We start from the raw sequence: 12786 nt of genomic DNA, 5'->3' as shown, positions 1-12786 counted from the left end.
AGAGTGTCCATAACTCCCCGTACTGACCGGGAGCAGAGTGTCCATAACTCCCCGTACTGACCGGGACAGAGTGTCCATAACTCCCCGTACTGACCGGGAGCAGGGTGTCCATCACTCCCCGTACTGACCGGGAGCAGAGTGTCCATAACTTCCCGTACTGACCGGGACAGAGTGTCCATAACTCCCCGTACTGACCGGGACAGAGTGTCCATAACTCCCCGTACTGACCGGGACAGAGTGTCCATAACTCCCCGTACTGACCGGGACAGAGTGTCCATAACTCCCCGTACTGACCGGGACAGAGTGTCCATAACTCCCCGTACTGACCGGGACAGAGTGTCCATAACTCCCCGTACTGACCGGGAGAGAGTGTCCATAACTCCCCGTACTGACCGGGACAGAGTGTCCATAACTTCCCGTACTGACCGGGACAGAGTGTCCATAACTCCACGTACTGACCGGGACAGAGTGTCCATAACTCCCCGTACTGACCGGGAGCAGATTGTCCATAACTCCCCGTACTGACGGGGAGCAGAGTGTCCATAACTCCCCGTACTGACGGGGAGCAGAGTGTCCATAACTCCCCGTACTGACGGGGAGCAGAGTGTCCATAACTCCCCGTATTGACCGGGAGCAGAGTGTCCATAACTCCCCGTACTGACCGGGACAGAGTGTCCATAACTCCCCGTACTGACCGGGACAGAGTGTCCATAACTCCCCGTACTGACCGGGACAGAGTGTCCATAACTCCCCGTACTGACCGGGACTGAGTGTCCATAACTCCCCGTACTGACCGGGAGCAGAGTGTCCATAACTCCCTGTACTGACCGGGAGCAGAGTGTCCATAACTCCCCGTACTGACCGGGAGCAGAGTGTCCATAACTCCCCGTACTGACCGGGAGCAGAGTGTCCATAACTCCCCGTACTGACCGGGACAGAGTGTCCATAACTCCCCGTACTGACCGGGAGCAGAGTGTCCATAACTCCCCGTACTGACCGGGACAGAGTGTCCATAACTCCCCGTACTGACCGGGAGCAGAGTGTCCATAACTCCCCGTACTGACCGGGAGCAGAGTGTCCATAACTCCCCGTACTGACCGGGACAGAGTGTCCATAACTCCCCGTACTGACCGGGACAGAGTGTCCATAACTCCCCGTACTGACCGGGACAGAGTGTCCATAACTCCCCGTACTGACCGGGACAGAGTGTCCATAACTCCCCGTACTGACCGGGACAGAGTGTCCATAACTCCCCGTACTGACCGGGACAGAGTGTCCATAACTCCCCGTACTGACCGGGAGCAGAGTGTCCATAACTCCCCGTACTGACCGGGACAGAGTGTCCATAACTCCCCGTACTGACCGGGAGCAGAGTGTCCATAACTCCCCGTACTGACCGGGAGCAGAGTGTCCATAACTCCCCGTACTGACCGGGAGCAGAGTGTCCATAACTCCCCGTACTGACCGGGACAGAGTGTCCATAACTCCCCGTACTGACCGGGAGCAGAGTGTCCATAACTCCCCGTACTGACCGGGACAGAGTGTCCATAACTCCCCGTACTGACCGGGACAGAGTGTCCGTATCACAGTCCGATACTGGACAGGAACATGTGCGATGCTGGGACTGGGACTGGGACTGGGACACCCTGGGTTTCTATGAAACGTTACACTTTGGACCCAAACCTGCCCCTTTCCTGCCCAGGTACAGCCAGAACCGACATGAAAAAACAGACCATCAAAACCTTCATCACTGGCACAAACTTAACGAAAGATAAACTCGTTCTAATGTCTTCAATGATTATCTACTTTGTCCTTAATGACTGACCGTGATTGTTACTGGATTCAGTCTCGCTGAATAATAACAGGGAGACTCAGTCAGATACTGGATTACACAGTTTGTCTTTCAAACACTCAACCTACTCGAATTACTGAAATCCCATAATAACAGCCTGTCACCGGCCTCCCCCCATTAAATCATCGGCTCCACAGACCAGATTCCAGCTAATTAGCGTTCGCTCGGCTTCGAGCTCCAACCACTACACCCCTCCCGATCTCTGTCACCTCCTCCAGCTCTACAACCCTCTGAGATCTCTGCGCTCCTCCAATTCTGGCCTCTTGTACATCCCCGATTTCCTTCGCTCCACCATTGGCGTCCGTGCCTTCAGCTGCCGAGGCCCTAAGCTCTGGAATTCCCTCCCTAAATCTCTCCGCCTCTCCACCTCTCTTTCCTCCTTTATAATGTCCCTTAAAACCCACTTCTTTGATGAAACTTTTGGTGACCTGTCCTAATATCTCCTTATGTGGCTTGGTGTTAAATTCTGTTTGATAATCGCTCCTGTGAAGGGCCTTGGGACGTTTTACTACGTTAAAGGCGCTATATAAATGCAGGTTGTTGTTATTATCTGTGGGCGAGGGTCAGAAACTGTGACCATTTGTTCAGATTGAATAAAATCATCAGCAAAAAATATATTTTCAACTGAGCGACTTGACCCCTGCAAGAAGGAGTTTATTTTTATTGAAGTTTGTGAGACTCAGTTCGGAGACACAGTCAGTCGTGGGGATGAGAGCAGGAAGTTACAAAGGGACATGGACAGACTGAGTGAGTGGGCAAAACTGAGGCAGATGGAGTTCAACGTGGACAAGATATATTGGCCCTGGAGGGGGTTCAGCGCAGATTCACCAGAATGATACCAGGGCTAAAAGGGTTAAATTAAGAGGACAGGTTACATAAACCAGGCTTGTATTCCCTGAGTTTAGAAGATTGAGGGTTGATCTGATCAAGGTGTTTGAAATGATTCAACGATGTGCTCGGGTCGATAGAGAGAAACTATTTCCTCTGGTGGGAGAGTCCAGAACAAGGGGGAATAATCTTAAAATTAGAGCTCGGCCGTTCAGGGGTGATGTCAGGAAGCATTTCTTCACACAAAGGGGAGTGGAAATCTGGAACTCTCTCCCCCAAAAGGCTGTGGATGCTGGGGGTCAATTGGAGCTTTCAAGAATGAGATCGATAGATTTTTGTTGGGTGAGGGTATCGAGGGATACGGAGCAAAGGCGGGTAAATGGAGTTGAGGTACAGATCAGCCATGACCTTATATGAACAGCAGAACAGGCTCAAGGGGCTGAATGGCCTCCTACTGTTCCTGTGTAACAGGCTCGAAGGGCTGAATGGCCTCCTCCTGTTCCTGTGTAACAGGTTCGAGGGGCTGAATGGCCTCCTCCTGTTCCTGTGTAACAGGCTCGAGGGGCTGAATGGCCTCCTCCTGTTCCAATATCCTGTGGATAGTGAGGTTTCACTGCTGACATCATCTTTAAAAAAATCTATCAGCTGAAAAGTTACTTCTGGCAGGAAATCATTACAAACATCTGTCTGACCCCAGCAGATTGAAATCATTACAAATATCTGTCTGACCCCAGCAGATTGAAATCATTACAAACATCCGTCTGACCCCAGCAGATTGAAATCATTACAAACATCTGTCTGACCCCAGCAGATTGAAATCATTACAAACATCTGTCTGACCCCAGCAGATTGAAATCATTACAAACATCTGTCTGACCCCAGCAGATTGAAATCATTACAAACATCTGTCTGACCCCAGCAGATTGAAATCATGACAACCATCTGTCTGACCCCAGCAGATTGAAATCATTACAACCATCTGTCTGACCCCAGCAGATTGAAATCATTACAAACATCTGTTGAACCCAGCAGATTGAAATCATTACAAACATCTGTCTGACCCCAGCAGATTGAAATCATTACAACCATCTGTCTGACCCCAGCAGATTGAAATCATTACAAACATCTGTTGAACCCAGCAGATTGAAATCATTACAAACATCTGTCTCACCCCAGCAGATTGAAATCATTACAAACATCTGTCTGAAAGCAGCAGATTGAAATCTGTGACAATTTTCAGAAATATTTGTTGGGTTTTGATGGAAGTGTCTGGTTGCTTGTCTCTCGGACCCACTTGCTGTCCCGTGCAGTCTCGAGTCGATGTGTTTGTGCGCACAGTACAGATGTTCTGTTCAGACCACGCGTTGTTCTCCATCTGGGAGTAATAATTGCTGACGCAGCTCATCCAAAGCAAGGTCAGACACGGCCAAGTATCTCATCACTAGGGGTCACTAACACAAAGCAAGGTCAGACACGGCCAAGTATCTCATCACTAGAGGTCAGTAACACAAAGCAAGGTCAGACACGGCCAAGTATCTCATCACTGGAGGTCACTAACACAAAGCAAGGTCAGACACGGCCAAGTATCTCATCACTGGAGGTCACTAACACAAAGCAAGGTCAGACACGGCCAAGTATCTCATCACTGGAGGTCACTAACACAAAGCAAAGGAGGAGCTCTCAAACAATGCGACTGGCTTACAGCAGAAAGATGAAGAAAGACTTGCATTTATATCGCGCCTTTCACAATCTCAAGACATGCCAATGTGCTTTACAACCAAAGAAGTACTTTTGAAGTGTGGTCACTGTTGTAATGTAGGAAACGCGGCAGCCAATTTGCACACAGCAAGATCCCACAAACAGCAATAAATAAAGAGCAGATAATTTCTTTTTAGTGACGTTGAATTGAGGGGTAAATATTGGCCAGGACAACGGTGAGAACTACCTTGCTCTTCGAAATACTGCCATGAGATCTTTTACGTCCACCTGAGAGGGTGGACGGGGCCTCGGTTTAATGTTTCATCCGAAAGACAGGACTTCCGACAATGCAGCACTCCCTCATGACTGCCCCTCCGACAGTACAACACTCCTTCATTACTGCCCCTCCGACAATACAGCACTGCCTTCATTACTGCCCCCTCTCATTACTGACCCTCCGATAGTGCAGCACTCCCTCATTACTGCCCCTCCCACAGTACAGCACTCCCTCATGACTGACCCTTCGACAGTACAGCACTCCCTCATTACTGACCCTCCGACAGTACAGCACTCCTTCATTACTGACCCTCCGACAGTACAGCACTCCCTCATTACTGACCCTCCGACAGTACAGCACTCCCTCATTGCTGCCCCTCCGACAGTACAGCACTCCCTCATTACTGCCCCTCCGACAGTACAGCACTCCCTCATTGCTGCCCCTCCGACAGTACAGCACTCCCTCATTACTGACCCTCCGACAGTACAGCACTCCTTCATTATTGCCCCTCCGACAGTGCAGCACTCCCTCATTACTGACCCTCCGACAGTACTACCTCATTACTGACCCTCTGACAGTGCAGCACTCCCTCAGTACTGACCCTCTGACAGTACAGCACTCCCTCATTACTGACCCTCCGACAGTGCAGCACTCCCTCATTACTGCCCCTCCGACAGTACAGCACTCCCTCATTACTGCCCCTCCGACAGTGCAGCACTCCCTCATTACTGCCCCTCCGACAGTACAGCACTCCGAGTGTTGGCCTGGATTTTGGGCTCAAGTCTCTGGAGTGGGGCTTGAACCAATGACCTTCTGACTCCGCGGTGAGAGTGCTGCCCACTGAGCCACACCACCGGACTCTATAAACCCTGGAACGTTCCCATCCATCGCCATCTGCCTGATTCAATGTGACCGTATCGAGCCAGGAGTCTGATGTTCTCCCCTCACTGCTAAAAGTCTCAGTGTCTCCCCTCCCTCCCATTCCAGACATTTCCCCTCCGCCTCTCATTCCTGCAGCATGTGACCCGCTTGCAGTTTGCGACCCGTCTACGTCCTGTCTACGTCCCGTCTACACTTTCTGTCTTCTCCTTGCAAGACTGTGAATGTTTCGGCCACTCGAACCGGTGCAGTTACATCGAGCTGCTCACCACCACCATTTGCGTGAGCTGTAAGCACAACACGAGAGGCCGACACTGCCAGTTGTGCCGACTGGGCTATCACCGAAACCCGTCAGCAGAGCTGGACCATCACAACGTTTGCCTAGGTCAGTTCCTGTTACAATCTCCGCTCTCGCCTCCTTCCTTCACCCTTCAGATTTCAGCCCGAAACAAGATAAAGAAACAAAAAGGAACCTTCGATAGGGCTGAGCAAAAGGAATCAGCTCCCCTTTCCCCAGAGATCAGACCCGGTCCGACCTTTCCCCAGAGATCAGACCCGGTCCGACCTTTCCCCAGAGATCAGACCCGGTCCGACCTTTCCCCAGAGATCAGACCCGGTCCGACCTTTCCCCAGAGATCAGACCCGGTCCGACCTTTCCCCAGAGATCAGACCCGGTCCGACCTTTCCCCAGAGATCAGACCCGGTCCGACCTTTCCCCGGAGATCAGACCCGGTCCGACCTTTCCCCGGAGATCAGACCCGGTCCGACCTTTCCCCGGAGATCAGACCCGGTCCGACCTTTCCCCAGAGATCAGACCCGGTCCGACCTTTCCCCGGAGATCAGACCCGGTCCGACCTTTCCCCAGAGATCAGACCCGGTCCGACCTTTCCCCAGAGATCAGACCCGGTCCGACCTTTCCCCGGAGATCAGACCCGGTCCGACCTTTCCCCAGAGATCAGACCCGGTCCGACCTTTCCCCGGAGATCAGACCCGGTCCGACCTTTCCCCGGGGATCAGACCCGGTCCGACCTTTCCCCAGAGATCAGACCCGGTCCGACCTTTCCCCGGAGATCAGACCCGGTCCGACCTTTCCCCGGGGATCAGACCCGGTCCGACCTTTCCCCAGAGATCAGACCCGGTCCGACCTTTCCCCGGAGATCAGACCCGGTCCGACCTTTCCCCAGAGATCAGACCCGGTCCGACTTTTCCCCAGAGATCAGACCCGGTCCGACCTTTCCCCGGAGATCAGACCCGGTCCGACCTTTCCCCAGAGATCAGACCCGGTCCGACCTTTCCCCGGAGATCAGACCCGGTCCGACCTTTCCCCAGAGATCAGACCCGGTCCGACCTTTCCCTAGCGATGAGGCCTGGCCCTGAGGTAAATTGAAAGCCCTGTGTTGTGACGATATAATCATTGCTTCCCTGTCTCCATTGTTTTTCTGGAATTTGTATGTTGTTTGTACTCTCGGCAAACGAACATCCTTCATCGTAGCAGCATCACTCGCCTCTGCTCAATGTTACCCTCCCCCATTGTCCAACATCAATGTTCTCTCTCCATTTCCTCATCTCCTTCCCATTCTCCACACATAGAATTACAGAGAATGTACAGCACAGAAACAGGCCATTCGGCCCAACTGGTCTATGTCGGTATTTATGCTCCACATGAGCCTCCTCCCTCCCTACTTCATCTCATCCTATCAGCATATCCTTCTATTCCTTTCTCCCTCATGTGTTTATCTTGCTTCCCCTTGATGCTATTCGCCTCAACTACTCCTTGTGGGAGCGAGTTCCACATTCTCACCACTCTCTGGGTCAAGAAGTTTCTCCTGAATTCCCTATTGGATTTATTAATGACAGTCTTATATTTATGGCCCCGAGTTTCGGTCTCCCCCACAAGTGGAAACATCTTCTCTCCGTCTATCTTATCAAACCCTGTCATAATTTTGAAGACCTCTATCAGGTCACCCCTCAGTCTTCTCTTTTCTTGAGAAAAGAGCCCCAGCCTGTTCAATCTTTCCTGATATTTATAACCTCTCAGTCCTGGTATCACCCTGATGAATTTTTGCACCCTCTCCAGTGTCTCTCTATCCTTTTTATAATATGGAGACCAGAACTGTGCACAGTTCTCCAAGTGTGGTCTAACCAAGGTTCTCTACAAGTTTAACATAACCTCTCTGATTGTGAATTCTCTCTCTCTAATAATGAACCCTGGAGCTTGGTTTGCTTTTTATGGTCTTGTTAACCTGCGTTAATTGTGTGCAGTCGCCCCAAGGAGTGGAACACGGGCCGTGTCCAATCAGTGTGTGGACGATTGACGCTGTTTGTAAACTGTTGGAGACTTGTTTCCCCCCAGAGTCGGCTCGTCCCCTGTCCTGGGCCCGAGTCATTTGTGTCCCTGAGGTTGTGTCGATGGGTTTTATTGGGAACAGCCATGTGCAGTGTGTGTGTTGTCTTGTTTCTGCAGACTGTCAGTGTCACCCCTATGGCTCACTCCATGATCGCTGTAATGAGACGGGATATTGTGACTGTAAGGAGGGGACAGCAGGGCCCAAGTGTGACAAGTGCCTGCCCGGATATTACTGGCACAGGGGCTGCCGAGGTAAGTAACCGTTCCAGCACCAGACCCTCCCTCACTCCGCCCGGCTCCTGTGTGTCAGGGTCAGCAGTGGATCCGATAGCAGAGATACCAGGGGGGGGAACACAAAGGCTTTTAGACAAGGAGCCCTCCTGGGTTCCCCCATCACCCTGAGAAACAATTAGTGGCACAGCTCCTCGCAAAGGGAGGGACTGGAGTTCAGTGAGGAGCATTTCATCGAATCAGACAGCACACAAGGAGGCCGTTCAGCCCATCGAGGCAGTGCTGGCTCTTTGAAAGAGCGATCCAATTAGTCCATTCCCCCTGCTCTTTCCCCATACCCTGAAAATTTTTCCCCTTCAAGTATTTATTCAATTCCATTTTGAAAGTTATTATTGAATCTGCTTCCAGATCAGAACAACTCACTGTGTAAAAACAATTCTCCTCATCTCCCCTCTGGTTATTTTGCCAATTCCCTTAAATCTGTGTCCTCTGGTTACCGACCCTCCTGCCACTGGAAACAGTTTCTCCTTATTTACTCTATCAAAACCCTTCATAATTTTGAATACCTCTATTAAATCTCCCCTTAACCTTCTCTGTTCTGAGGAGAACAATCCCAGCTTCTCCAGTCTCTCCACATAACTGAAGTCCCTCATCCCTGGTACCATTCTGGTAAATCTCCTCTGCACCCTCTCCAAGGCCTTGACATCTTTCCTAAAGTGCGGTGCCCAGAATTGGACACAATAATTGGGCACAGAATTTAACCCTCAGTCTCTCCTTCTGTATTTAACCATCAATTTAGTCCTGTTCACCCATCACCCCTGTGATCTCTGACCTACATTGGCTCCCGGTCCAGCAACACCTCAATTTTAAGATTCACATCCTCACATTCAAATCCCTCCGTTGCCTCGCCCCTCCCTATCTCTGTAACCTCCTTCAGCCCTACACCCCTCCGAGATCTCTGCGCTCCCCCAATTCTGGCCTCTTGTCCATCCCCCATTTCCTTCACCCCACCATTGGCGGCCGTGCCTTCAGCTATCTGGACCCTAAACTCTGGAATTCCCTCCCGAAACCTCTCCCCCTCTCCCCCTCTCTCTCCTCCTTTAAGACCCTCCTTAAAATCTACCTCTTTGACCAAGCTTTTGGTCTCCTGTCCTAATGTCTCCTTATGTGGTTCAGTGTTAATTTTTCTCTGATTTACGCTCCTGTGAAGCACCTTGGGCCGTTTTACTACGTTAAAGGCGCTATATAAATGCAAGTAGTTGTTGGTGTCACAGTGAAACACTGGGAGCGGCGACAGTTCAAACAATCTCTGAGGTCAGGAGATTTCCAGTGACCTGACGTTTCTTTTCTCTGACCTCTTGCAGCCGGCGTGTGCGATAACTTGCTGACGCGGTGTCAGAACGGAGGAGTGTGCGAGGACAATGGGAGGTGTCGCTGTCCCGCTCCCTACACCGGGCTCCTGTGTGAGAAAGGCCAGTGTGGGAAGGAAGCAGGAGGGTGTGTCTCCCAATCCCCCCGGGACCCCACCTTACACCGGGTGCTGCTGTCACTCACTGCGCTGCTAACCACCGCTAACGGACGCCCGGCGCTCTGACCCGCTTCCAGCGCCACGGACGCTCACGGGAAGGTGCAAAGAGCGGAGGAGAATCCAGCGTTTACTACGTCCCTGTTAAACACGGTCCCCGCCCTCCGGCCCGGGAAAGGCAAACTGTAACCCAGGCCTGAGCCCACCCACCCACCCACCGAGCCCGACTGTATCTCCGAGCCCTGAAGGAATGGGCAGTCAGTGGGGACTGTACTTTCAGACCCCCCGCCGGAGGGAGGGAGGGAGGGAGGGAGGCAGCTGCTAATATTCATTCTCCAATCACCAGCCTGGCCTCGGATGGCCAGCTTTGGGAAAGAAGAAAGAAAGAAAGACTTGCATTTATATAGCGCCTTTCACCACCTCAGGACGTCCCAAAGAGCTTTACAGACAATGAAGTACTTTTGAAGTGTCGTCACTGTTGGAATGTAGGAAACATGGCAGAAAATTTGTGGAGCTCAGAGGAGGCCGTTCCCCGCTCTGGTGCAGCCCTCGCTCGCTCGCCCCTCACTCACTCACTCCCTCCCTCACTCACACACTTCCTCACTCACTCACTCCTCACTCATGCACGCACTCGCTCCCTCACTCACTCCCCAACTCATCACTCGCTCCCTCACTCACTCACTCCTCCCTCTCTCACTCCTCACTCCCTCCCTTCACTCCACTCACTCACTCCTTCCGTCACTCCTTCCCTCTCCCTCCCTCACTCACTGCGAGGGATTGCTGTCGGTACATCGTGACCTGAGGAAATCTGTGGGCCGGCTTCGAGCGGCCTACAACCTGGGCTTTAGTGCCCGTTGTGTGTAATCCTGGAGCGCATCAGAGCGATGGGGGAATAATCCTGAGCAGTGAGTGGAGAGTGTTAGTACGTTTATCGATTCTTTTGTATTAAGATGAAGTTATTTTCTTGCAATCCCACAATGTTCCATGTAGTTTTTGTGTGAATCGCGGTTTGTGTTGATGAATATATCTCTCACTGTGTAATTCCCAGCGACGGGGGGAATGAGACGGTTTTATTTTATTTGTATGATTTTCCTGTGCACAGATTTCTCTGTAACTGCAACGTGCTGACATCAAAGAATCTGAGTTTACAGCTCTGGAAAGTGTCATAAGATCCAGGAAAGGATTTGATGCTTTACTCTGGACAACAATAAAAGCTGCTGCAGAAAGTGTCCTGGTCTCCTGATCTGGGTCCTGACTGTGTGTCTGGGGGAAGGGGTTCAGGGGGGAGGGGGAGGGGTTCAGGGGGTTAGGAAGGGGCTGAGGGGTCAGGAAGGGGGCTCAGGGTGGAGCGGAAGGGCTTTCGGGGAAGGGGTTGAGGGGTTCGGGGGGAGTGTCCTGGGCCAGTTCCAGTCCTGGGTTCCCTGATTCCAGGAGCCGGTTGAACGGGAGCCATCGACAGCTTGGGCCGCATTGCACTCTGGGAGATTGAGTGACCTGACCCCGTGACCCCAGACAGTCGGCGGAGGGGGAGGGGGAGGGGGAGGGGGGGAGGGGGAGGGGGAGGGGGCGAGGAGGGGGAGGGGGGCAAGGAGGGGGAGGGGGAGAGCTGTGTCTGTTTCGGCCGGAGACAGTGGCCAGGGAGGAGGGGAGGGGGTAGAATCAGCAGCGAGGGAACGGAGTTTGTGGCGGGGATCGAAGACGACGGCTTAAATTTTCACTCCAAGCCCGGAAGTCGGCGGGGGGCGACTTCCCCGAGTCCGGGTTTCCCGGACGTCCTTAGGATTTTGACGTCAGGACGTCTTTGAGGTTTTTTTTGACAGTTTTTGGCCCGAGAGGCCGTCCGGATTGACAGGCTGGTCTCAGTCGGAAGGGAGAAGAGCAAGGAAGATGATGTGAGCAGGTAAGTGTTCGACAGGGAGCGGGAGCGGGGGGGGCGGTGGGGCTGCGGGGTCACTGGGGGGGGAGGGTTGGCTGTCATCGGGGTTCCGGAGTCATCTGGGGGTTCGGGTGTCATCGTTGGTGGGGGGGTTCATGGGGGGTCGGAGATCGTATGGGGGTCAGAGATCATGGTGGGGGTCAGAGATCATGGTGGGGGTCAGAGATCGTGGTGGGGTCGGAGATCGTGGTGGGGGCGGTCAGAGATCGTGGTCAGGTCAGAGATCGTGGTGGGGTCAGAGATCGTGGTGGGGTCAGAGATCGTGGTGGGGTCAGAGATCATGGGGGTGTCGGAGATCGTGGGGGCGGTCAGAGATCGTGAGGGGTCAGAGATCATGGTGGGGGTCAGAGATCGTGGTGGGGTCAGAGATCGTGGTGGGGTCAGAGATCGTGGTGGGGTCAGAGATCGTGGGGGCGGTCAGAGATCATGGGGGTGGTCAGAGATCACGGGGGGATCAGAGATCATGGTGGGGTTTGAGATCATGGGGGCGGTTGGAGATCATGGTGGGGTCGGAGATCGTAGGGGGGGTCGGAGATCGTGGCGGGTCGGAGATCGTGGGGGGGGGTCGGAGAATGTACATTGGGGTGGTCGGAGATCATGGTGGGGTTAGAGAGTGTAGGGGCAGGTTGGAGATCGTGGTGGGGTCGGAGATCGTGAGGAGATCGGAGATCGTGGGGGGTGTCGGAGATCGTGGGGGGGGTGGTCGGAGATCGTGGTGGGGGGTCGGAGATCGTGGTGGGGGGTCGGAGATCGTGGGGGGGTCGGAGATCGTAGGGGCAGGTTGGTGATTGTGTGTAGGGGGGTCAGAGATCGTGGTGAGGTCGGAGATCGTGGGGTGGAGGGGTTGCCCCAGGGAAGCTTGTTGGGCCTGGGGGAAGCACTCCTGCTCCTCCGGGCCCACAAGCCCTGCGATAAAGGCACTCACCTGCTGTTTGGGGCCTTCTCACCTCCTCTCACGAGGCGTGAAGGAGAAGGCCCGGGAATCCAGACAAAGCAGCACTCCCTCCGCACTGCCCTGGAGTGGCAGCTTGGATCATGAGCTCAAACTCCCGAGCCCCAGCAAGTCACACAACTCTCTAGTCCCAGAATAGAACATGTTACCAACTGAGCTCTGCACCGGTCAGGCAGCATCTGAGGGGCAACGTTTTGGGTGGGATCCTGAGTCAGTTCTGCTGTTTATTGCCAGCAATTTGTTTTATTCAAAGTACAGATG

The 12786-nt window shown here is 53.1% G+C and overlaps 1 protein-coding gene across 2 annotated transcripts in view; it reads left to right on the top strand.

Annotated features, from left to right (window-relative positions):
* The window catches only part of LOC137312779 (netrin-G1-like), a 44036-nt gene extending 33170 nt beyond the window's left edge, over positions 1-10866 (top strand). Inside the window, exons 6-7 of one of the 2 annotated variants that reach the window (XM_067979213.1) lie at positions 7999-8133; positions 10740-10866. In XM_067979213.1, the coding sequence (XP_067835314.1) occupies positions 7999-8133; positions 10740-10765 (161 nt within the window). In that variant the 3' untranslated portion in view covers positions 10766-10866. Of the gene's footprint in view, positions 1-7998; positions 8134-9476; positions 9856-10739 lie in introns of those variants that run through there. The other variant, XM_067979212.1, reaches the window with a different exon arrangement.
* The last annotated feature ends 1920 nt before the right edge of the window (positions 10867-12786 follow it).

The sequence above is a fragment of the Heptranchias perlo genome, unplaced genomic scaffold (assembly GCF_035084215.1).
Source record: "Heptranchias perlo isolate sHepPer1 unplaced genomic scaffold, sHepPer1.hap1 HAP1_SCAFFOLD_431, whole genome shotgun sequence".
NCBI classification, from domain to species: Eukaryota; Metazoa; Chordata; class Chondrichthyes; order Hexanchiformes; family Hexanchidae; genus Heptranchias; species Heptranchias perlo.
The sequence above is the reverse complement of the archived record's forward strand: the minus strand, read 5'-3'. Positions and strand labels throughout refer to the sequence as shown.